At 31.0% G+C, this 26,987-nt stretch overlaps 1 protein-coding gene and 1 long non-coding RNA gene across 41 annotated transcripts in view; one reads left to right on the top strand and one right to left on the bottom strand.

Moving 5' to 3' along the window:
* Positions 1 to 26,987, bottom strand: part of LOC124428424 (microtubule-actin cross-linking factor 1) — a 115,949-nt gene that overhangs the window by 44,945 nt on the left and 44,017 nt on the right. For 21 of the 39 annotated variants that reach the window (XR_006943154.1, XM_046972425.1, XM_046972426.1 and 18 more), the window contains 10 exons: positions 20,748 to 20,765; positions 20,152 to 20,211; positions 18,509 to 18,598; positions 18,059 to 18,229; positions 3,701 to 3,980; positions 2,302 to 2,752; positions 1,540 to 1,797; positions 764 to 1,337; positions 603 to 626; positions 15 to 485 (listed from right to left, as the gene is read on the bottom strand). Coding sequence is in view for 38 of the 39 variants with exons in the window: in XM_046972425.1 (XP_046828381.1) it covers positions 15 to 485; positions 603 to 626; positions 764 to 1,337; positions 1,540 to 1,797; positions 2,302 to 2,752; positions 3,701 to 3,980; positions 18,059 to 18,229; positions 18,509 to 18,598; positions 20,152 to 20,211; positions 20,748 to 20,765 (2,397 nt within the window). In the remaining variant the exon portion in view is untranslated. Of the gene's footprint in view, positions 1 to 14; positions 486 to 602; positions 627 to 763; positions 1,338 to 1,539; positions 1,798 to 2,301; positions 2,753 to 3,700; positions 3,981 to 6,132; positions 6,351 to 7,310; positions 7,489 to 18,058; positions 18,230 to 18,508; positions 18,599 to 20,151; positions 20,212 to 20,747; positions 20,766 to 26,987 lie in introns of those variants that run through there. The other 18 variants (XM_046972438.1, XM_046972449.1, XM_046972447.1 and 15 more) reach the window with 7 other exon arrangements.
* Positions 7,292 to 18,615, top strand: LOC124428430. Of its 2 annotated transcripts, none has more exons than XR_006943157.1 (3): positions 7,292 to 7,430; positions 18,036 to 18,132; positions 18,486 to 18,615. It is a non-coding gene; the product is annotated as an uncharacterized LOC124428430 (long non-coding RNA). The 2 variants fall into 2 exon arrangements; XR_006943156.1 differs by having other exon boundaries at positions 7,296 to 7,419.

The following is a 26,987-nucleotide window of genomic DNA, read 5'->3' on the forward strand; positions in this document are numbered from 1 at the left end:
TAAAATAAACTTACGTTTACTTGCTTGTAATTGCAAACGCAAGTAACTTGCAATGGTCTCGTTACTGGTTGTCTTCTTTGTTTCATCGGTATAACTTCTTTAGCCTGTTCGACCAATCTCTGAACGTGCTCACCATAATTATTAAGTTCTTCTCTAAGTTCTTGCATACCCTTTAACAATCGTTCACCTTCGTCTAGAGAGAAATCAGATTGCGAATAAATCGTGTTAAGTGTTTCGTCTATCTTAGAAATCCATTGTTCAGCCTGTTGAATATCCTTGAAAAATTGTTGACTATGCGCGGAGTGTTTCAGATGAACTTCGAGACATAGAGTTAGCTGAAGGAGCCAAGCCCATTGACTCTGCATCGCTGACATATAGGCCTCGATCGTTTTTGCTGCTGGATGATGCTGCAGGACCAATGCTTCTCCTCTATCTTGTACAGCAGAAAATTGTATTTCTCGTTTCTCCAAATCACTCATCAGGGACTGTATTAAAAAAATTATAATAATCATGTAGAAGAAAGAATAATTATTATAAATATTATAAAATTGATATTGGAAAATGAAATGAAATTTTTAATTGTGTATTAGTAAAAGATTTACCTCAATTCCAGATCCGTATGTACGCTTGTAAAATATAGAATAACATGAGAAGATTTTTTATATTAGTAATATTAAAAAAAAAAAAAAAAAAAAAAAATAAGTAAATCGATATGTGTATGTGTGTGTGAATATTTATGCAATTTAATAATGTTCCGACCAACCTCGTAATACTGTTCGATGCTTTGAACGTTAAGGTTCTTATCGCTCCAATCTCTTGTCACCTCGGTCTCTTCCTTAGCATTAAGCCACACAAGTTCTCCAGTAGCAGATTGTATAAAATCTTGTAAAGTATCCAAATCGGAAAGTCTCTTGTTCGATAGTGCCAAAAGTTCAGAATAAAGTTTCTGTAAATTGCTGAGATGCTGACTATACAAAGTCAATTCCTCCCCGTGGAAATTATTTTTAGCTTGAACACACTTGTCTACTTTCGAACGGAACTGATCAATATTTTTATGTTCCTTCTGATGAACGTCGAATTCGTTTTGAACGCTTTGCAAATCCGAGCCGTAATCAGCTTCTTGGATCTGTTTTAATTTAGCCTTGCACCAATCGATGCAGTCGTGTAACGAACGGAAATGTGGATTGGTATCTACCAATCTCGTTTCGTGAACTGTCGTTCGATGCTTCGTGACAACTCGTTCTTCTACTGGGAAGGACACCGCGGAAAGTGGTTGTACCAAACGTTTGTGCAATAGAGAACGTAATGCTACCCAACGTTGATGTAGTTTCTGCACCCTATTATTTCAGGAGAAAAAAAAAAAAAAAAGATAAGAAAAATTAACAATCAACTATCCATCATATTTCTTAAATCCAATGTAAAATAATTGATTATCGAATGTTAATTCTAACTTAAATTCCTTACGGTCTCTAAAATTGAAATTTTATCTAAGATAAAGTCATTCGAAAAAATTTCTAAACAAAAGAAAAATTCATTGACCTCTTGTGAAGTTCAGCAGCTTGACTGTATCTGCCTTCGGTGAGTGTGTGTACATCGGTAAAAATATTCTGTATTTGAATTTCGGTATTGCGAATGTCCTGTTCCAGCAGGTCAACCGCATGTTTAGCTTCTAAAGGATGAAGACGATCGAGACGTCGAGCCTCGTCTTCCACGCGTCTTTCCAATTCTTCCAGACGATTATCAGTTGACTTCATCTCACGGTGAACTTTCTCGGCAAGCCGTTGAAGTCGTTCGAGTCTAAACATAAACATTTAAAGAGTGAGAAAATATATATATATATATATACATATATACATATACATGTACATATATCCGTGAAAGCATCTCTCGTGACTCGATGCATTTCGTGACTTCATTGTAAGATTATCCTTTCGTACATCGTAACAAACGAGAGAATGCATACCAAATAGGATTCACGATTAGATCTCTTCTCTTTTAAGAAGTACTTTCTAATCGTGAAACGGATAATTAATTAATCGTATTTAAATATACCATTAATAAACAAATATACCTCATTTAGTTCGTTTATTTTAATTTAAAATTAAATATCTATTTTAAATAGATATATTAAATATATCTTAATAAATGTCTGATTGAATATAATATACTATAATATAAGTAAAACTTCTATTTTAAATAAATAAAGAAAAATTATAAATATTTCTTCTAAATAAAACGAATAAAATGAATGGTATATTCGTTAACTATTATTTTTCTTTTACCTTAAGCACACAAACTAACCGTTTGATTTCATCAATAATAGCCTGTTCTCTTTCTTGATGTAACATTATTAGTCTGCTCCAATTCTTTTCAATCACATCGATGTGCAATTCTGGTTCCATATCGACCTCACCAACAGCTTCAAAATATTTCTGCAAATCTCTAAAGATATAAGACAATCTTTGCTTGTCCCTGTATCTTGGCGGTACTTCCTCGTTTTTGAATTTAGAGCTATCAGCTGCGAGTTTTTTCATTTCGATCAAAGTTGGCGGGAAAGATCTATCCTGTACTAAAGTCATCTTTTCACGTATCCAAAGGTGTAGAGAGCTAGCAAGTTCACGATACTCAGCTGATCGTCTTTGGGCTTCGGTATCATAAAGGGGATGAATTGGGGGTGGCTCAGGGAACACGTCGTAGAGCGAAGAGATGTACGTTATCAAAGACTTCTCGTCCGGTTCCGGTGTATCCACATCTATAACAATATAAATATTAATAAATATTTAAGTCACAGTTTTGTCATTTTTTAATTTATTTTTAACAATTAAATAATATTAACACAATTAAATGTTCAAGTTATTGTTTAGAGACTGTTATAAAAGAAAAAAAATTTGTTTTTCTCTCTCTCTCTTTTGTTTTTTAATAATAAATTAATTATTTCGAATTATTTACTATCATTTATATCTATTCAAATTTGATTTTACATGAACGAATCATCAACTACATCAACATATATCAATTGATCTTTATAGCGGTATTCTCGTGAACAATGGATATCCCATCTATGTGCGTCAAGACTAAAGTATACGTACGCACATAGAGACTTAGAGCAGGGACGACCATAATTATTTATACGGAGAGTCAGTGCTACGATCGGTCACGGTACTCGGCTTCAACCGGAAACGACGGCGAGTACCGTGACCAAAAAGAAAGGCGACTGTGGCCGGATTTGTGCTTGGTTATTGGGTCTACGTGCACCTTGCTGATGCAGATACAGATTGTTGAAAAGAAGAAAGAAAGAAAAGAAAAAAGAAAAAAAAAAAAAAAGAAAAGAAGTAGAAAAAAACTATTTCTTTTCTTGCTTTCAATCTTACAACTGATGATTCCTATTAACAAATTTATAAAAAAAAAAAAAAAAATAAATAAATAAATAAATAAAAAAAATGATTGAAAAAAGAGAGGTAGAGAGAGAAAGTAAGTTGTTTGATCGGACAATGACAAGTCTGTCTAATAAGAGAATCCATTGGACATGTGCTTTCACCTTCGAGTCAACGACCAAGCGAAATAGAATTGAGAGAAAGGATAGACAACAAATCCGACTAAGGTGAGTAAAAAGTAAAAAAGTAAAAAAAAAAAAAAAAGGGAGAGGGAGAAAGAGGAAAAAAAAAGTCAGACAGAAGGGATTTATGAGGAACAGGATTACCTTCTGGATCGAGAAGCCTCGTAACGCCGTACTCGCGCTCGGCGACGTGGAAGACCCGATCGAGCCGTTCTCGAGGTTGACTTGCACGAGCACTTCTCCAATCGACGAGGTCTGGACGGTTTCTATGGAGAAGTGCACTAAACGCTAAACCATCTCTCCAGGAACAAGTAAAGTCTGTCACACGGACACCAGGATAACGAGCTGTTGAACGTCTTGCCCATCTTAGCAAAGCTTCTCGAGCTGTCACATTTGGTTCTTGACCTACTACAATGTCTGATATCTGTAACAAAAAGTTATACGACATTAACACATTAACAATAATTAATTTTCTATTATCGATAATTACTTCATAAACTATTTATATATCTTGAAAGAAGTATAAAATTAATACTATTAACAAATAATAATAAGCAACAACTTTACGACATTTCAACTTTCAATTGCTCTTTATCAGTGATAAAATTCAACAATATGTTTACTCATATTGTACAATAAAAATTTAAATAGTTATACAGAGTAATCATTCCTCTTGGTCTAATTATATGACACACAACAAACTCATTGATATTTCAATTAAAATTATTCATAACTTTACATTCCGTAATTTAAGATTGATATTATAAAAGAAATAAGGAAGCAACAACTTTATGATACTTGAGACTTAAATATTTTTGATCAAAGATAACTCAAAAATATTACTTTGTATAAATATAGAAACATAAATAGTATAGAGATTAATCATTCCCTAATTTAAATCAGAAATACCTTTCTTATCTATTCTAAGTCCGTAGACCAGAACGTGCATTCAACGAGAGAAATATCTTCGGAGAAAATAGATCATGGTATTTAAGGAGAACGATAAAACTTTAACAGACGAGGGTGGTGGATTGGTATTTGTTCTTTTTCGACAAAAAAAAAAGAAAAAAAAAAAAAGAAAACAAAACAAAAAAAAACAAAAAAGAAAACAAAAAAAAAGGAAGAAAGAAAGAACGGGAGAAGAAAGAAGAGATGTGTAGGAGAGATAGAAAACAATGAGATTTCTCTCTACTTTGCCTTTCACGTTTATTATTCCTAACTTAGCAGATGTTCTCGATCGACTTATCGTTTGATGACGGTGCACCGAACTCGAACTCGAACTCGATTGGGTTCGTCGACTCTTTCTCTTTCCTTCGAGCTATCTTGTATTCGTTAAATGTCAAGTCGCGACTCTGTGAAGCTTCCTTATGCTTCATGTTTTACGCCACGATTCAAATAGATGATGATTCAATAATAACATCAAATGATCGATATCATTTTGTATTTTCTTTGACTCATATTAATAATTCATGTATATATATATATATATGCATGCAAAATAATCATTTATGCATGTATATATATATATATAAAATTTAACAATAGATAATACTATCAGCTGATCGAAATTATTTTTTATATCCCTTGATTCATATTAATTATATATGCATATATTTGCATTGTCAACTGATCAAATTAATTTTTTATATTTCCTAGATTCATAATAATCACTTATGTATACATGCATGTGTGTGTGTGTGTGTGTGTGTGTGGATTAAAGATAGAAAGATAATTAACAGTAGTACATACACGCTCATGAAATTTCCGCAACATTAGTTGTCGGCAACTTTGATCTGTTACATAAGGTATTGCTACCATTACTCGTCGTCGTGTAACTCGAATAGAAAATAGATAAGATCTATTCAAAGATCCTGCGCATAATATGAATCTCATAGAAAATGCACACCATGTTCAACTCGAACGAGTCGAGATAATGCTTTTTGCATTTGTCCGAAGAGTTATTTAACATTACACACAGAAAGAAATAAATCCATTGTTAAATGATTTATATTTATCGTAGAGAAAAAGAGAATCAAGTGGCATTATAATCCTGATCCTTAGACATATATATATATATATATATATATATATATATATATATATATATATATAGCGATCATAAAGATGAGATGTGACGTGTTACATGAGTAAGATTCGATATCTATATATCGAACGATAATCGTCAACTTGATTGATAGCAATTACATAAGTATTTATCTTATTTTATTTTTTTTTTTTTTTTTTTTTTTTTTTTTATTTTGCCGCTCTTATAGATATTCCCTTAATGATAAAACAAAGTTTTTCTAAATAATTTCCATGTAATGTTAATAATAATTATTTAATATAAAATAAATAGTTATTTTTTGAAACTTGTTAGATTACTTCTGAGATCTTCTTAAATACAATATTTCTTTATCTATTTTTTTTAATCCTTCCTAGATCGATCCTTAAATCTTCTGATAATTCTTATCGATCAGATACAATAAGGTGCATTGATATTTTCAGAAATTAGATATTTCATAGATAATAAATTGTATGGAGTTTTCAACATTAGTAAGGCTCTCGGTTTCTCTTACCCTAACAGTCTTCGCTTTTGGAGAAGCATGTCGAGTCAAGGTCGCGGACGAGGAAGAATCCTTGAGATATTTTTGAGAGCCATACTTGGTTTGGTCCTCGGTAACACTTTTTTCTTCCCCACGAGTCAACGTCGTTGTCTTCCGAACTATGCGCGTCACGATGCGTTTAGTGCCATTTTCGCCGCGTCTCGAGGTCTTCGTCGACTCGATCGACGAGCCTAATTTGATATTATACGAATTTTCGAAGCTATAAAATATTCGTCTCTCGCACCAAATACGATTCGCTCAAGGCAAAAAAGAAAAAAAAAAAAATTGTATGCTCGAAAGACCGATTGAGAAATCCAAAAAAAAAAAAAAATATTTTAAAAGTCTAAATGAAAAAAATAGATAAAAAATCTTGCAGCAAAAGATTTCACTTAAATCGTTAATATATATAAACATATCTTTTTTCTTTTTCTTTTTTCATTCGATTAATCCGTCAACTTATTTTTCTTTGAATCTTTGTATCGATCATTGAAATGAATTAACAATTTCAACGTGGATAACATTGATAAAAATTCATGATTGTATATTGAACTACTATTATATATTCGTCGATACAAAGTCATCCAACATTACAGAAGATATCACCTTATTTATTATATAGATCACGATCAACATGAAACAGGCGGATCGTGGGTGGTATATCACCGTTCTCGATAATCGAAGGACATCGCCAAGAGGCTAGATGCGACGTTACTTTAACTATCCAACAATTTCCGCTCGCCCACGTTATATACATTTTTAATCGGTTTTTCTTCGGGCTACGAATCCTTATTAAGCTTGGATCATCAGCAAGAATTGATCAAAGATCAAGGCTAATCATTTTTATCACTGTTTTTATCATTATTCAAATAAGATGAATAATTAATTATGTTTGCGATTAAAATTAAAAATAAAGCTTTAACGAGAGAGTAATTAAAGTATGAATAAATTATTTCAAGATAAAATAAATAATACATATTGTTATTTAATTTACTTTAGAATGATCATATCGTTATTAATATAAAAAGAAAAAAAAATATATATATATAATACATATTATTTAATTATTTAACTTAAAAAATGAATTAAGTCTCTCGGTCTCTATCTTTCGAGTGAAACTTGAGCGAATCCAACGAATCATTGAACGAGCCTACCTAAGACCTCTGTAGAAAGACGTCTTTTAGTATAGATCGCTTGTAGATCATCGCCAGAAGGACTTCCAGTACGACTCGAGGAAATAACGTTAGCACGATCGTCATCCTCGTGAGTACCCTGTACGAATAATCGACCACTTTTGCTAAATCGATATATCGACATCGTTCTATTTTTTTTTTTCAAATTCACTTTCGTTTCACTTCATATATATATATATATGTAAATATATAATATATATATATATATACATATATAGAAAAAAAAATCCGCATTCCAAAGCGTTCTCTTTATCTCTTTCTTTCCTTCGGGAAAAAAAAAAATTCACGACACTCGTTATAGTCAATGTTTGTTTTTTACTTTGTCTTTCACAACGTCAATTAGAACGAACGAAAAATAGAAACTAGTTTTCGATGTACACCAAACAAAATTCCTCTTTCGATCGTCTTCTTCTATTATTTCTTCTTCTTCTTCTTCTTATTCTTATTCTTCGTGCAACACAATCGGAAGATAGCGAAGCTGAACGAAAGAAGAAATTTGATTTTACGTGCCGAACGGGACATGAGAAGAAAAAAAAAGGAGAGAGAGAAAGAGAGAAGGAGAGAGAGAGAGAGAGAAGGGAAACGTTGTTGGATCGTACGTTCACGTTCAGCAGGATACCAGGGCATCAAGAGAACGGCGATGTACACCAATGAAAGCGGTACTTCCTTGTGGTTAATGTTCGAGTTAACGTTCTAACTATCCTTCATAATTCCACCGGTACTAGCTAACAAAATAAGTTCATTCCAATCACGACGAATAATCTTTAACATCCCTCTTAATAAACATTTAATTTTACTAATTAATCCTTCAATGGATTTCTTCTAATTATCCAATCAACGACATATTAATATTTGATAAGAAAAACAATGGCATTAAATTTTTTATTAAATTCTTTTCGAAAGAAAAAAAAAAAAAAGAAAGAAAGAAATAAAGAAGAAATTAAATCATCTATTAAATAAGATCAAACAATAATTTTATTATTATTATTATTTTTTTTTTTTTTTTGAATAATAATAGTGCTTGTCACTTTTAATCTGTTTCCAAGTAAATACAAAAAAAAAAATTAATCGAATTTGGAATTAAAAAAAAAAAAAAAAAAAAAAAAAAAAGAAAGAAAAAAAATGGAAAAAAAAGTAGCCAAAGTTAATTGCAAGAATCGGTTACACGTGCCACACACTTGTGGTTGTACGACTCGTTCTATAGCATTTCGAATATACTACACATCGCACATACCGTCTACTTCGAAGATACCACGATGTGACGTAGAGCACGCATTTACGTCGGAAATAATCGCGAGTAGGTCGGTGAAATAAGCTACAATAGATGAGCTCCGACACTAAGGTGTCTCAAGTCAAGGAGAATTTAATCATAGAAAAAGAAAAGTAATTGTCTGTATATTCTGACGTCATGACATGCGCACCATTGATATTATCGAAACCGACATTATTAAACAACAAAACAATCTCGTTATTTAACAACGGCTTAATGTCACTCAAAAGAATCGAGAACCGATATCAACGTAAAAAATATTTTTCGAAAACTCAGACCTCTCGCTTTTTCTTTTTTTCTTCTTTAAAGATTTAATACATGACAGAACGACAATCGAGACGTCGACACATTGTCACTCTTTATTCTATTCAATTTTATATTCTAAAAGAATTCTATCTTAAATGATGAAATCGATAGATCTCGCATATACGATTCGTATAGAATGGAAAAAAAAAAAAAGAAAAAGAAAAAAATAAGAAAAAAAATTGTTTTTGTTTTATTTTCTCATAAATTAACTAACGATTTGATAATAACAAGGAAATAATGCCCTGACGTAATTTCAACGTGAACGCTATCCGAACAACGATCACTCCTCCAATGAGATAAGAAGAAACAAGAAGAAAAGAGATAGAGATACCGATGGCACAAGTTACAGGAAAGAAACAAGAGAACGAATAGCAATGCACGACGCACCGATCGCCACTGTGCTGCGTCCTTTCGAGCGCAGGAGAGTAGGTTCGCGATACGGGCAGGTGAGAGAAGCGCCTCTATACCCCCACTATAACTCATTCTACTCACGGACTACTCAAGCGCCTGCGCGTTACGATGCCGATCTCTTCCCTACCAACTCTTCTCTTTAAGAGTTGAACAACACCCACGCAATGTGAATGCCATCTTTCCTTTTATTTTTGTTTAAAAATTTATACATTTTTTATCCTCCTATTTCAATCTCTTCAAATTTATGCCAATGCGTTAATATATGTCTGATTTTATAACATAATCAGAAAAAGAAATAATGATGACGATGTTGAGGATGATGATGATGATGATGATGATGATGATGATGATGATGAGAGATCAAATCATATGGGATTTTTTTTTCTATGAACACAATAGTAATTTCTGTTCGTACGAATGGCCTTGTCCATAAGCAAAATTCTTTACCAAGGACATTAAATAATGATCTAACTCGTTAATTATTTCACACCTTCAAGGTTTTTATGGGAATTCATAAGCGAAGGTTATACGGGAGGAAAAGGAGGAGAGTCAAAATGATCGTAGAATGAGAAGTAAGTATTTTAGAATTAGAAAGTTCAAGAAAAATAGTAAGACGTTGGGGCAGACGAAAGCAGGTGACCGGATGATTGATATATAGATAATACTATGTTAGAGAGAGAGAGAGAGAGAGACCAAAGAGAGAAAAACTTATGTTAGTAACATTGATAGATTTATAATATACAGTTATACCTTAAGAGAAAATCGGTCAGATTTAATTGTATATCTCGAAATGATCAGTTTTATGCTCGGCTAAGTGACTTTCTGAAAAAAACCAACTATACTCCAACCAAACTCGATGTAATTTCTTTTAAAATAATCCTAATTTGTCAGACCATAATTTGGCATACAGGAAAAGAGAAGAATAAAAGGACTACCGGATGTAAGAAGGAAAAAAAAAAAAAGGAAAAAAAAAGAGGCAGAAAAATAAAAAGAAGAAGAAGAAGAAGAAGAAGAGGAGCAAGTGGAAAGCCGTATGGCGATGCCGGTTTGTGTAATCTCGATTTACGGTGTATACCCCAGCAATACGGTAAAGAGGAATAGAGGAAGAGGGAAAGGGAGAGGAGGAGTGAAGGAAAGTAGAAAGGAACGAAGAAGAAGGTATAAAGATTGGAGAGAACTGGCTGCCCGATCGTGGAGATCGGCGAACCGGATATGAGCTCGTAACTCCTGCCAGTGCCAATCTGATCGTCATCATTATTATTTCCGGTATACTATGGAATTCATCCCAATAGAAGGATCCTTCATATATAGAAAAGGAAAAAATTAAATTAAATTAAATTAAATTAAATTAAATAAAATAACAAAGATAATAATGATATATAAGGAGGCAGAGGAATAATTCGTTTCATTGAATCAATGATCTAATTTTATCTAAAATCAAATGATTATGTTGTTATTGTTATTATTATTATTATTATTATTATTATTATTACTATTAATTATATTTCTTTTTTATTTTTTACTTTTGATATATTTGGAAGAATATATAATTGGTCTACTAATTTAAAAGTGACTTTTCTTTGGTCGGCCTTGCACGGAAGAGAACGGCACACGGTATTAACGATATTCCAAGTGCGGCATCACCATCGACTTACTCCACGAGTCTTATTCGGACGAATGATGTCATGTTCGCAAGACATCCTCCACGAGTGTTTCACGGGAAAGAATAACGTTGGACTGCTCATGGTATAAAGAATGAAAAAAAAGAAAAAAAAAAAAAAAAAAAAAGAAAAAAAAAATAAGAAGAAAAAGAAAAAGAAAGAAAAAAGTGAGTATGGTACAACAAAAGGTAAGAGAAGTCTAAAAAGGCGTTCGAACGCATCCGCCCGATTTAAACGATTCTCTCTTTCTCTCGACCCACTTTTAGTGTCTTCGACGATGCTGTCTGTTTTTGGAAAGAATCAGAAAGAAAGAGAGAGGGAGAGAGAGAGAGAGAGAGAGAGAAAAAGAGAGACAACGACGACGACGACGACTTTGAGATATAAGCGTAGGTGAACTTAATGCGTGGGTGATATCTTGAAAGACACCAAAAATGGATCTTCTAAGTTAATTTTCTCTATTCTTATTTTCTTTCCTTTACTTTTCTTTTCTTTATCTCTTCAATTTTTTTTTTGTCTTCATTACCAATAGTAAATAAAATTCTCTGCTATTTTATGAACTTTTAATATCATCTTAGAAAGTGAAGAGATGAAAACAATTCCCTTTTTAATTATATAATTTTTCATATCCTACAATATTATTACGTGATCTAATTAAATGTCATTTCTTAAATGACACACGAACACACACATATACGTATGTATGCGCAAACATATGTATATATATATATATATATATTAATTAAGTTGCACAACGTAAACTCAAATTACTTTCCTTTTCGATACGTTCATAGAATTATTTTCACAGGCATAATATTTTTTTCTTCGTTCTTCTTTTCTTTTTTTCCTTTCGTCTATTTATTTTTTTTCTTTTTTTTTTTTTTCTTTTTTTACAATAATATTAAATATAGGAATATTCCTGTCTGCTTAATGTCTTTTCTAACGTTATTTTATTAAGAAAGTAAGAAACACTTATCGATCGTTGAAACTTACAGAGTTCGATCGAATGAAGACCTTTAACTACTTACTTGACTTCGTTCAATAACAACGAACATAGTCGGTGCATCGTTAGAGGAAAAAAAAAAAATATATTACGTAGTCTTATTTAACATAATTCATTCTGACACCAACGTGTTATTATATATACCTACGCATATTTGAAGAAGTAAATAAAATAATTAACGAAGAAATAAACTTACAAATTTCGATAATGAGAAAATAAAAATCAAATAATTTTCATAATTGATCTCAATTATTAATTATTTTGAAAGTTTCGGCATTCTACTTTTTGATTAAATATATAAAAAAAAAAAAAAAAGAAAAGAAAAGAAAAGGTAAGGAAAAAAAATGGAGATACAAATTTTTAATAAAAATCGTAATATAAATATATAAAAGAATTAAAATAAATTCTTTGCAGAAATCCATTATCAAATCAAACACGTACTTTAAATATTACGTTATCTATTCAACGAAGACCTTCGATAGAACTTCGATAGAAAATGACATTGCATTTAATGCGACCGCTCACACGCGCAAGTCTTTCTCTATCTGTATTCGTTGTTTTCTTTGCTTATTTTTTTTCTTTTTTTCTTTTTTTTTTTTTCCCTGGGAAACTAAGAAAAGAACTGGATCGTTGATCCAAAAGTGTAAGAAAAATTTCTCCACCTTTCCGAGTATCATTCCGTGATTTTCTTTCACTCTCTCGTCGGAGTCAAGTTGCCAGGGAGAGTCGAGGACGACGCGTTTGACAAATACGGTTGAAGGAATTGCGACATTATTACACACCGTAATGTCGTATCTTTACGTAGGTAAGGATACGACGCTTAAGTATATTTACCGAGCGAACCTTGACCGATAAAGGAAATCCAAACGAGCTGTGAGTTTTACGTCTACTTAGAACTCACGTTAGACTCTTTACGATGATTCAATCATTTTTATTTTTTCTATTATTTTCTTTTTTTTTTTTTCTTTTTTTTTTTGAGGAAGGGGAAATGCATGATTTCTTGATCTTTTCCTTATTTTAACGTATAATTTTCTTATTTTTACTCTTCTTCTTTTTTTTTTTTTTTTTTTTAACACTATCATATGCAATAATAAATCAACACGAAGAATTGCGAAGCATTAAAAGTTAATTAATTCTAATTTAAACAATAAAATCGTAACATTAACAAATGTTCAAGTAGAATGAACGTAAGCGTTTGTTATTATCTACGATTAGAAATTCGATGCAATGATAGCGCCTATAATAAGCAAGCACTTAACGAAAGCATGCATCCGCATACATGCAATGCCCATGTTAATTATTAATCTCTATGAAAAATGAAACAAATGATATCGATAAAGGCGATAAAATGATCTAAATTAATCATTTTCGTATAAATATTATGAATATACAAACGATTTCATTCATAAAGGACTCCTACGTATTACTCGTACTACGTAGTCATTCAAAAAATCTACTATGAATGAATTAGTTTAGAATGAGTACGTTCAACGCCATCTACTATCGAAAAAGTGAAAAGCGTACGAGCTTGGTCGATAAAACAGTCTACGCAATAATCTCGTATCGTTAATGCAGTTTTCTACATTTCACATACAAGAGATTAATATATATGTTTAACAATTATTATTAATATTTTATTTTTTTTTTTTTTTTATGAAAAAGCGAACGTAACGTGCAGTGTGACATCAGTTTCATAATGAACAAAAATACAAAAAGAAACGAAAAAGAATTTTAGCGAGTAAGAGTTAGAACGACGAAAGATAGCACGAGTTCCCATAGGAATATACAATATTTTCTTAAGGAATATGTCCTATTATCTCGTTTCTTTTTTTTTTTCTTTTTATCATTTCTTTCTTTATTTCTTTACGTTTTAAATTAAAGAGAAAACAAGTGTAAGGAAATCCTTTAGAATAAAGATATAAATACTTTTTCAGATCTTTGTGGAAAAAGTTCGAAGGGCTAATAGAGAATGCAGAATGCATCCCAAAGGACATTGTATATATATATGTATAATACATTCCAAGTGGGAAAGCAGACTTCAAAGGAATGTGTAAAATGGATTGGACAAGAATACTGATATCGACAAATCTTATCCTTTTTACTATTAGTCGCAGCACTTTCGCATGAACAAGCTATTTATTCACCTATCTCTCTCTCTCTCTCTCTCCCTCCCTTTTTCTCTCCCTCCTTCTCCTATCTCTGTCCTTTCTCTTTCTACTACTAATGATTACTACTGACTACTACTACTACTACTACTACTACTACTATTCCGTCTCTGTATTACACGTATCTCCGATTCTAAGCTCTATCTCAACTCGATATAGAAAACGATCATTCGGGAATAGTAACGCGCGAGTTCGTCGTTCTCTCTCTCTCTTTCTCTCTCTCTCTCTCTCTCTTTCTCTCATTCTCTCTCTTTCAACGTTGAACTACTACGCCCACATAGAAGTAAGTAAATAGTTTCGAGCGAGCTTACGAGAAAAAACTTGTTTTTTTTTTTTCGAGCTGACGAACAATTGCTGCTTTCGCTTAAAAAATAAAAAAAAAAAAAAAAGAAAAAGAAAATAAAGAAAAAAAAAAGAAAGAAAAGAAAGAAAGTAAAAGAAAACCAATACTTATTTATTTTAAGGGGGGACTTACCTTGCGTCGCCATCTCTGCGGCGCAAAAGAACAAAAAAAAGATATCACTGTTAGACGACTGTGATTGTTCTTAACATGATAGAGAACAAAAAAAAAAAAGAAAAAAGAAAAAGAATGAAAGAGAAAAAAAACCGCGAAGAAACCTTAGAATCCCATTTTTTCCCGCCAATTTCTAATACTACCAGCAATTTGACTTCTTCATTGAAAATACTCGGGAAGTTTAAAAATAGAAAACAAACTCGTTATCTATATTTAAATATATATATATATATATACCCGCCACATACACATATACGTATATATATATATATATATATATGTTTGTCGATATGTTCGAGGAATCGAACCTCGTCTCGTATCATTTGACGGATCCAGGAAACAGAGATCTGTGTGTTGTGTTTGCGTTTCCGGCGGCTTTTCACCGTCGAGAGAACATACGTCGAACACGGTGAAAAAGGAGGGAAAAAAAGAGACGCACGCGAGAGCCGCGCAGCTTTTGATCTGGCCACATGTTTCTCTCAGTCGTTCGTTATTCTATTCGCAAACAAGAATGAAGAATACTATGCATGTCTAGACTATGCGTTAAGATGTCGGCCGATATATATATATATTTCCTTTTTCCTTCGTTAAATTTTTGAAACGAAATTTTTTACTTAAATAATGCCGAGGTTGCTTCCCTCGTAAAGAAATTTCGATTGGTTAAAAAAGAAAGGAAAAAAAAAAAAAACTGTCTCAATAAATCTAAAAGAAGATCTTCTTTCTGTTGGATTTTTTTTTTCTTGACATTTTATGAGACGAGGGGATTGAGAGAAATAAAAAAAAAAAAATGTAAATAAATAAATAAAGAAAAATAAAGAAAAATAAAACGAAAGAATGCGAAGAAACACCTGTGATATCATTTCAAAATTCGAATAAAAAAAATTTCAAAAAGAAACCTAAAATGGAAACTATTGAATACGACGTTTCTTCGCTTGAATTTTACTGGCATATATAATACACGCACAAACATAACCATCGCGTTCCTTCCTCTTATTTCCATTTTTATGATCAGGAATGCGTTTCACGTTTGCAGTACTGAACGAACGGCGTTCAATTTTTGACGATAACGCGACTCCATTCGTGGCTCCTTTATTCACACAAAGGAGCCCTTTCACGATTGAAGGAGAGAAGGAGACTCTCTATAAGAGACGACGATGCTGACAGAGAGAAAAATAGAATGAAAAGTACACACACAGTGTGTGTGTGTGCATGTGAGTGTGTCTGTGTGTATGCAACGTCGAGGAAGAGATATGCGTTCATTCGAGGAGAGAGGAATTGCGCTTATTAAAGATGCACATTAGTCCTAAATAAATTTCTATGTTATTTGGATCAACTATATACATATATATATAAAAGAAAAAAAATAATTCTTCATTACATTTGCAATTTAAATGTTGCAAAATATCGATCCTCCCTATGATCGATTAATATTTCATTGACCGATCGAACTATTAACATTTACGAACTAATAGTGTGAACTCTATATAATAATATGTACGAAATAATTCATCGATCCTTTCAATCGATTCGAGAGCAGGAACATTGAATGAAGTACTTCATAAAAAAAAAAAAAGAAAAGAAAAAAAAAATATATATATATTTGGATTTTATTAATCAACGACGGGATAGAATTTGATAGTGCGTGTAGTGTACGCAAGTGGTGAAAAAAAAAAAAAAAAAGAAAAATATAAATAAAAAAGAAAATAAAAAAGAAGTGATAAAAAGAAGAAGACGGAATTCGCAAAGGCGAAGATGAATTTAATCGATAAAGAGATGAATGAAGAGCGCTCATAACTTCCAAGATAGTTTGCTACTTTTCCTCTCTCTTTCTCTCTCTCTCTCTCTCTCTCTCTCTCTCTCTCTTTCAAGTCGTTTTATCTCTTTTATTTTAATCAGTGCGGCTACCGTTTGCAAATGCGCCGTGAACCGCGGTTAAACCGATACGTCGGATCACATTACTCGATAAACTGCTGGTCGAGCGAGAAAAGATCGTCGGATGCTGCTGCTGCTTCATCATCATCATCATCATCATCATCACTATCATTATCATCATCATCGCGAGAATATCTATCCTCGTTGATCCAAAATTTGATTAAAGAATCACTATTAAATTATATTAGATATTTAAATGTCCACGTTTACAAAGCAATTTCATTAATTTAAATCAATATCGATCAATCGATCTGACTAATCACCACGTTAAATTCGAACATTGATTCGGCTTTGTTATATTTTACTTTTAATATTTCCTCGATTTCACGATCGAAAATACTTTTCTTCATCTTTCCTAATACTCGTGCTAATAATCATCGAAACATTCACAATGATATTTACAGATAATTTTAATTACGATATTATAAAAATTATTGAATTAATCTCAAATCTTTCCTAATCATCATCTGTAATATCAATATATATATATATATATATATATATATATATATATATATATATATATAAAATTTTGAAAATATTATTAAATAAATGTGGATTCGATAATTGTTATAAAATAATAGAATAATCGATAAGCTCGTCTTAAAAAGAAAAGAAGAAGAAGAAGAAAAGTCAATTAATTTAGAAGATTTGCGAATTTGACCTAAGGAGGGTGCGATAAACTCGTTGAAACGACATGTACGGCGGTCTATAAAATCGAGAATAACCTGTGAAAGTGAGATAGATAAAAGGAGAGAGAAAGAGAAAGAGAGAGAGAGAGAGAGAGTATAAAACATAGAGAAATCGTATCGCGCGTACCAAAAATACGCAGCAGTGAATCACTCGAGCTAAGCCATCCAAGTTTCACACGAAGAGACCGAAGACGAATGGTTATGGCGCGAAATGTTCAAACCATGCTCCCTCCGTTTACATAATAACATCCGTGCGAATCTCTGTCCTTACTTCTAATATCAATTCCTATGTACATACATACGACGATTTCTAACAAAGAGACGATCGATAATTTTTAAAATTCACCTAAAACTATCCGTTCGTTTTCAAGTGAATTTTTAACACGTTTAGATATTATTTCGAATTTAGAAATTAAAAGGAATATACATTATTATTATTATATTTTTTTTTTCCTCCAAATCAATCAAATTATTATCCAATAATGTGTCGCTGAATTATTTGTTTTCTTTTTTTTCCCTTTGTCTTCTAAATATATTATCAAATCTACAAATTAATAATCCAATCAATTTTTCATCTCTCGATCTTCACCGCTCGTTGTTGTCGATTATTTTAGGAAACAAATTAAATAAATATATACTCGTTCTAATTCAATGAAATCAATCAAACAATTCGAAAATATTTAAAATAAAGAATAATAAGGAACGTAATAAATCGAAAATTATTTTAACTTTCAGTATTGGTATCTGTGATCACCTACCTGGAAGTGCAGTATGATGGTCCAAATCAGGCCAAGTGTCAATTTAGGATTGCCATCAACGATATCCTCGGCACGTATGTTTACAAGCTTGATTTTCTTGTATCGAAGAAAATCGAGTGCCATTTGTACGTTTTGCAGCATGTGGAAACGCATCCTTCCTCTTTCCCGTGGCTAGAATTAGAACAATTATTATTATTATTATTATTATTATTATTATTATTATTATTATTATTATTATTATTATTATTATTATTACAAATTGTGTAAGAACATTATCCAATAAAAACTTATTCAAAATTAATCCTATTAATAATATAATTTCTTAGCTATGTATCACAGATTATTGCTATTAAAAAATTCTTTCGCGGATCTAATAATAAATGTATTTAAATAATTAATATTTTCTAATGCATTCTATTGTTATTAGATTAAATGATTTTTAACACTCACAAGATGCTCCCCTGAGAGTACTTCCAACAAGGAGATAAGGTTGTGCCCGTCCCGCAGGTCCTCGAACAGGTCTCCGACATGTCTGCTGGCCTAAAACAGATAAAAATCAAAATCAAAATTAAAATTAAAATAAAAAAGAAAGAAGATACGAAAAAAAAAAAAAAATAAATAAATAAATCAAAAATAGAAATATTAGAAAATGATGCATCTTTCAAATTATTACTATAATCATTATAAATTAGAGATCATCGTGAAGATATATATTGACTGTACTAGGATCATTTCAAAAGACAATCTGAATTTTTTTCAAATATAACAAATACAATTCCAATGATTTTAAACGGATCAATTAATTGAAATATATTGTACATCTAATTTTTATTACGTATAATAAATTAAACAGTAATTCATTTAAAAATAATTCAATTTACAATACTAATGATAAATGATTATCCTAAATATTAGTCATGTTTTGTTTATATATGACTCCTCTCTTCCTCTCTCTCTTTCTTTCTCTCTCTCTTTTACTCAATTGATACTAATCCATCGTTTTTGGTTATCATCTTGTCTTATCTAAAAATATTATTTACACATCGGACTCGAAATTATTTACTAAACAATAAAAACAGATTCATTTGAAATGATCACTCGCATATATATATATATATATATATATATATATCATCGAAATAAATCGTACGAAATAAAAAAGATATAATAAATAAATTGTATTTGTAAATAATTCATTTGATAAATTACATATAAATTAAGATCATGGATATACATTATGTATAATTGTGCTGTGTACTGTGCCGTGTGTTGAAACGTATATTGAAAACGTGCTAAGGTGAAATTACGTGCGTTATCGTGCAATTATATAAACAACGAACGAGATTAGGATAATAAAAGAAAGATCTCATACACGAATTAAATAAAATATTGTAAACATTCAAAGAACAAAGTTCAATAGCGTTCATGATTATAAATTTGATATATTATTAAATCAAGCACAAATGAAATGATTAAGAATTTGCTTTAAAATCATGCATACAATGAATAGATATTAAAAAAAAAAAAATAAAAAAAAAAAAAAAAATAAAAAACAGGCAATCGTAAGGACGTATACGTGACATAGACGTATAAAATAAATGTTTATTATAATAAAGTTATAAGCGAGGAGTTTGGAAATTGCCATGCGCTGACAGCAGCAACGATTTTCAAATGAATTAATTTGTTCAGTACAAATGATTTATGTATCATTTAACGATTAATATACTAGACTTTTGTTTCTATAAAATTATTCAGATAAATTTGTGAATAATTTTAATGGAAGATGAACATTAAATTGATATGAATAGTTTCCTGCAAAACTAGTTTGTAATAAATAAAAGAGACATAATCGATAAGAAGATAAAAAAAAAACCGAAGTTAGTTAGCATAAATGATTTTTCAAAGATGAACTTTTAAATGCTATAAATGATAATGTTCATTAAAAAAGAAAAAAAAAAAAAAAGCAGGCATAACAAATTATATGCTTTGATGTTGCTATTGCTGATGTTACTGCTGCTGCTGCTGCTGCTGCTGCTGCTGCTGTTTTGCTTTGTTACAATTTTACGATCGTATGCAATAACCATGGAACTTACGGTGGGGGAGCAGCATGGTTGGTTGTTGACAAGAACGCACACGTGCAGGCACGTGTAAGTCTGAAAGAAACATGGATGAAACCAACACCGTGTTTGTGAGAAAAGTTGTGTTATAAATTGTCTATATGATATGTATGTATGATATGTATTGTATGTATATACATAAATATATATGTATATATGTCTTAATAATGTATAGGCTATTTCGATTAAAATGATGAAATAATAATTATCATAAAAATGATTTTTCAATGATCGAAACGCGCATATACATATGACGTAAACATGTATGAATTGTATATACATATGCATCTATATATGTATGTATGTATGTATGTATGTATGTATGTATGAATATGTACATATAAGAGGAAAAGCAAGTTTCTTTTAGTGGTCCCCCTTTTATTTTTTTTTTTTTTTTTTTTTTTTTTTTTAATGTATGTGTATGTGAGTATAGCCTATCTACGTGACATTTATATATATATATATATATATATATATATATATATATATATTAATATAAAAAAGTGTGATCATTGTGGCGTGTCTTGAATAAAATAAGTCGAAGTTATCGTAAGGATGTATCCCTTACTTACCTTGACATATTTCCAATGCTGTCGTAGGAATGCATGAAAGAGATAAACATATAAAAAAAAGGAGGAAAAAAAAAAGAAAAAGAAGAGGAAAAGAAAAAATCGAAGAGATTGGTGATTAAGATGATGATTAAATATTTGTTTTTTAACTTTCCTTTTTTTTTTTTTTTTTTTTTTTTTTATATTACTTTTTAAATATCTCAAAGACGAGAATCATCGACGTGTTAAAAAGTTAAGAAGAATCTCAATAAATGATCTCTTTCTTATCTCTTATCATTCGTAAAACAGAGAGATAAATTCTTGTTTGAGTATTCTCAGTAATAAAACTCGTAAAAAAAAAAAAAAGTTATACGTGAAAAGTCTCTCTCTCTCTCTCTTTCTCTCTCTCTCTATCTTCTATTTCGTCTTTTTGGAACGAAAGAGATGAACACATAAACAACGTCGCTTCTGTAAAAAAAAAAAAAAAAAAAGAAAAAATAGAGAAAAAACTTTTACGAAGTCCTTCCTTTGCAATGACTTTTCAGAAGTTCGATGCGTGTGGGATTGCCGCTCCAGTTCTTAACCAGATACGGGCGTTCGTTCTGCCTTCAAGCTGTACACAAAGTAATGACTGCGGGAGTGACGAAAGTCATCCATTAAAATACCGTACGACCCCGATAACGGGCTGAACCAATCACGCTTACTGGAAATTAACCAAATGCATTGCCATCGATTGACTCTATCTCTTGAAAAATCAAATCAATAGAATTTACGTAGCGTAGAACGCGCTTGCTCATCTTCATAAAAAGAAAAAAGAAAAAGAAAAACATGATTTCGTTTATGACAATTTTTAAGAAATATCTTATTCTTTTTCTTTTTCTTTTTTTTTTGGACTAAAAGATGCTACGCTAAAAATTTATCTTTATTTACCTGCATATATAATTTTGTATTTTGTATCAATTTAAAATGGCAAATAATAATAATAATAATAATAGTAATAATAACAATAATAAAGTTATTACATTATTATTGTCATAATAACTTTGTCTCCTAGCATCTTAAAATCCAATAAAAGAAAAGGAGACATAAAATTCAGAGCCATTTATAAACAGTATTAAAACAAAAAAAAAAAAAAATCTCCAAATAATATCCAATTCCAAATATAAACCAATTCCAAATTAGATTGTATAAAAACAAAAACAAAAAAAAAAAAAAAAGAGAAAGAAATTGCTGATATAAGAGACAAAAAGGAAACAGATTAGTTTATGTTTTTTGTCGATTAAAGAATTGTGGCGCCTTAACGCAATGACACGCAGAACACACGGACGAATGTCACTTTAAAAGAGCACCCACTTTAAAAGGATTGCGCCACAATCTCGAGTTGTCCCCACCCAATCTTAAGTTCTGTACCCAACAGCAAGAGCAACAGCGGCAACTGCAGCGGCAACTGCAGCAGCAATAGCAGCAGCTCACACCGGTAGGAGGTAACGAAATGAGCAAGGATCAAGTGGGCGCGGGAGAAGGTTTCCGAATAAGGTCAGACTCGCGAGATCGAACGTGGGCGCGAACACGATGGCGAATCGAACAGTCCAAGACTGGAAATTCAGCCTACTTACAATCTCGTAACACAAAAAGACAAACATTAGAATTATTTATCCTAATATTTATTTATATATCTTTATAGAAATTCTTTTTCTTTTTCTTCCTAGATTTTAATAAACAATTTTTCATTCGCATTTAAATCCACAAATTTTACTCAAATCAATGTCTCAGTATCAATGTCAAAATGTCCTTTATTTTTATTTAACTGAATCTGCATGATTAAAGGAAAAGAGAGAGAGAGAGAGAGAGAGAGAGAGAAAAAGATCTATCAGAAATTTTTTTAAATGACAATTTTTATTACGAATTCAATGAATTTTTAATTTGAATTAAAATATTAATTTCTTTTTTTTTTTTTTTTTTTTTTTTTAATATTTCTCGATCGAGCATCATTCGTTTCTAAAATTAAAAATTACATGTAACTTTTTTCCCATTAGACGAATCAAATGATTAGAAATTAATCAAAGATAACTATTATCGTTTTAACGATATATTTTTTCTTACTGATTTCTCTGTAAACTAGCGATAATTCACACATCGTTACCTACCAGTTATACAATGATGAAAATAAACCGATGACGGTATTAACGACACGCTTTAAGTTTTACCAACGATGAACAAACAAGAGGTGATAAAAAGATTACGTATTACGAACGGTAAACCTAAGTGATTTAACGGATGAGACTAAGATTATGTGAAAATTTCTACTGTTAGTTACTAGCATTTACAAGCTTTTTCTATTGTTCCTTTTTTTTTTTTACCGCCATTACATGTAATAAATCGCATTAATAAGATTGAACGTCAAAATTGATATTCTTTTATATCATTTTATTTGTTACGAAGTTTTCTCTCGCTCTTTTTTTTTTTTTTCTTTTTTTTATTACTTTACTTTTTTTTCTTTTTTTTTTTTTTCAATATTCTCGAATAGCTACAATAGGATATTGTCTCTATTCTTTAAATTAATATTCGATAGGTACAAAGCAATTCAATCTATCCATATAAAGTATACTATCGATACATATACGTGTTCTGTAACATGATAGATTATTGCAATCAAGTATACTATGTCAAACATTGGAATGTAAGGATAACGAGATTTATGTTAAATTGTAACATAGCTACGAGATATTCATTCAAAGTAATCAAAGTATTTTAAAACTCAGAAGGACGATCACAATTTAATAACAATATCGTAATGAATCATCCGATTTGAAATGAAACAAAACTATTTGAAAATGAAAAAGAAGAAGAAAAAAAGATCTAAAGAATAATAATACAAAGAATCTCATTTATTCGTGAACTCCTTTAGGCAAGAAATATCATATGGAAGCTGACGTAACGAGAGACAGATACAGGAATCTTTATTATGCTACGAATTATGCAATCCATAATGCCAAGGACGAAAATGAAACAACAAAAAAAAAAAAAAAAAAAAGAACTTGAGAACGAAGAGAGCAGGAATATTAAGTTTTATATAATCACGAGATAAATAATATGAAATAAATAAAAGTATATATATATTTATATATATATATATATATATATATATATATATACATATCTAAAACGATTATCTAATGCGATACATATATTTAATACGATTAAGACAGTCAACGATTAGACAAAGAAAGAAAAAAATAAAAAAACGAGTAGAATACTTAGAACTATTAATTGTCATTCATGAATTCAACAACCCACCCATCTATCCAACCAATCTATCCATCCATAGATGGATAAAACTGATATTTATTCCGCATCTTTAAACCATTCAAGATACTCCAACTGAATTAGAATAGAAGAAAATATTCTCCAGGAACTACATGGCAAAAAAGAAATGCTCTGAATAAATAAATAAATAAATAAATAAATAAATAAATAAATAAATAAATAAATATCAGAAGGAAAGAAAGTGGAGGAGAGATCTCACGAACGTCAACGATTTAAAACATACTTTCTCACGAAATTAAAGGGACGGTTTTCGATATTAACTTAAACGAAGTTAAAAAGCCCCCGATATATCGATGTACTTACGTATAAAAGAATGGACAATGAGATTAGAAAGATAGAAAGAAATAAAGGAAGAAAGAGAGATAGATAGAATACGAGGGACGTTAACTCAAGAGGATTATACGTTAACGAGACAATTTCGAGACCGTATACGGTTGTGATTCGCCTTCCCTTTTTTCTCTTCCATATTATACGAGTGCATACTTTAGCTTTGGTTCGACTAAAACATTGTTACTTATGCTGTTGCTGTTGCTGTTGCTGTTGCTGTTGTTGTTGTTGTTGTTGCTATTGATGAGTCATTTATTTTTCTACGATAATAAAACTCACTACTTCGAAGAGATCTAAGATTTAAAGTAACATAAACACTTCCTTCGACTTCTCTTCGTCATCCTTTATCATCAACGATTTCTTCTCATTATGAGGTCTTTTTTTTTTTTGTTTTTCTTTTCTTTTTTACTCGAAAAAATATACAAAGAGATTAAAGTTACTCGAAAATACTTCGATCGTCATAGATCTTTCCATTGACTTCGTCTAACACGCAAAAAAACGTTCTAATTGATGTTCGTTCTTTCTTTCCTTTATTTTTTCTTTTATTCATTTCGCGCGCAATAAAAAAAAAAAAAAAAAAAAGGAAAACCGCAGTTTACTATGGTTTAATTTCGTCACATTGTTATCGCATTGATTTTATTCTCCTCGAGTTTTGTCCTGTTCGTTTCAATTCGTATAAAATTCTCTCGTCTCGTATACATACAGAGAATAGGAGAGGCAGAAGAGAGAGAGAGAGAGAGAGAGCGGGGAGAGGGGGTAGGAGGAGGTCAACGACGGACGACATTGAGACGGAAGAGAAGGACTTCATTTAATCAATGATTCCAATTGCTCGTGAATATATCGTGTAATCGAATCGATCCGCGTTGACAAACTTTACGATTGACATATATGATTTTTTTTCTGTTTTGCAAATTTTTCATTTTCTAAACGAGTTCTTCCATCCTCTTTCTTTCTTAAGCTTCTCTCGAAATGTTCCTTTTATTTATCTCGATTTATATATTAAAACAATGAAAAATAATTTCTTTTTCCTTCTCGTTCTTTCACGATTATTAATAACATATCTTTTTTCTTTCATGCAAAATGAAAGAAACAGAGAAACACAGAGAGAAAGAGAGAGAGAGAGACAGAGAGAAAAAGATTTATATACCATTTAGGGAGGGAAAAACGATTCGCAAAGAGTGATAGAAACTGGAAACGATGCGCATCTTGCTTTACGTTGGAATAGAGCTCGACCAACCTCAAGTATCTCTCTCTCTCTCTCTCTCTCTCTCTCTCTCTCTCTCTCTCTCTCTCTCTCTCTCTCTCTCTTTCTCCCTCTTTTCTCTCTGTCTCTCTTTTGCGTGTGAGAATTCACATCACGTATATATACTACCAACCGCACGTATCGAGTTATAAAGCAGGAGCGTCGTGCGAAGGAACGCGACCTCGTTCCGCTTCAGTCGTACGTAAAAAAGACAAAAATCGAAGAGAAGAACAAAAAAACAAACAAACAAAAAAAAAAGAAGAAAGAGAAAAAATCAAAGGCGTTCCTTCGAAAAATTCCACTCCTTCGAAAATATCCCCTTCTTCGATGATACCGTTCTATCTCTCTCTCTCTCTCTCTCTCTTTCTCTCTTTCTATCTCTCTTTCTTTCTCTACACAAGACACAACCCTTCCTCTTTTTTTCTTTTTTTTTACCTCTATTCTTTTTACCTTACATCAGAGAAGCCTTATTTCGGTCGAAAAAGAATCACTATGTTCTCATCGGGATTTATCAACATACACTACTGTCACATACTATAAGTATAGTGATTCACTTGGCTTTGTCTATCATGATAAAAATAAATCTTTTGAAACAATATCAGTTTATTTACCCTTTGCAATTCTAACACTTTGCTAAATATTTTCTAACATTATTCTAAATCGTTCAATTTTTTAATAATTCGTTAGAATGACGATCATTAAATGTGAAAAGTTATTGTAATAAAAATTATGGAATAAAAATAAAAAAAAAAAAATATATATATATATATATAAACATCGAAAGACGAGAAAGATAAGAATCGTGCGTTAAATACGTAAGGAAAGAAGAGCACGAAACGAAAAGAAATGAAATAATAAGTATCGAGTCTCTTAGTATTGTTCTCAATCGGATAGCGTGTCGCATCTTGATTTTCTTTCACTCTGTTACCGCAAGAAATAGGATGACGTCAGAAGGTCGTCATTTAAACAAAGCTGCCGCCTAAATATTACAAGCTATAAATTCTCTTTAAACTTCTGCCCCTTTAAATACTACCCAAATGGAAGATGCAAAAATCAATTAGTCCCTTTTCACGCACGAAAAGTATACATACTGGTTGGTCAACGTTTCGTGAAATTTAATGGCTCGTGTTAAAAAAAAAAAAAAAATATATATATATATATATATATACACACAACATAAGTGGACATATAATACCATTGTCACTTTCGAGATCAGTTGTCTTTGTCTCTCTGTCTCTTTGTAATTATTGTTAATGATGTCATCGTCGTTATACTCGTACAAGATAATATGTTATCCGATATTTTGATGTATAACTTTAAATTTACACACATACATATATATGTATTTATGTATGTATGTATGTAGA

Source organism: Vespa crabro, chromosome 12, assembly GCF_910589235.1.
Source record: "Vespa crabro chromosome 12, iyVesCrab1.2, whole genome shotgun sequence".
NCBI classification, from domain to species: Eukaryota; Metazoa; Arthropoda; class Insecta; order Hymenoptera; family Vespidae; genus Vespa; species Vespa crabro.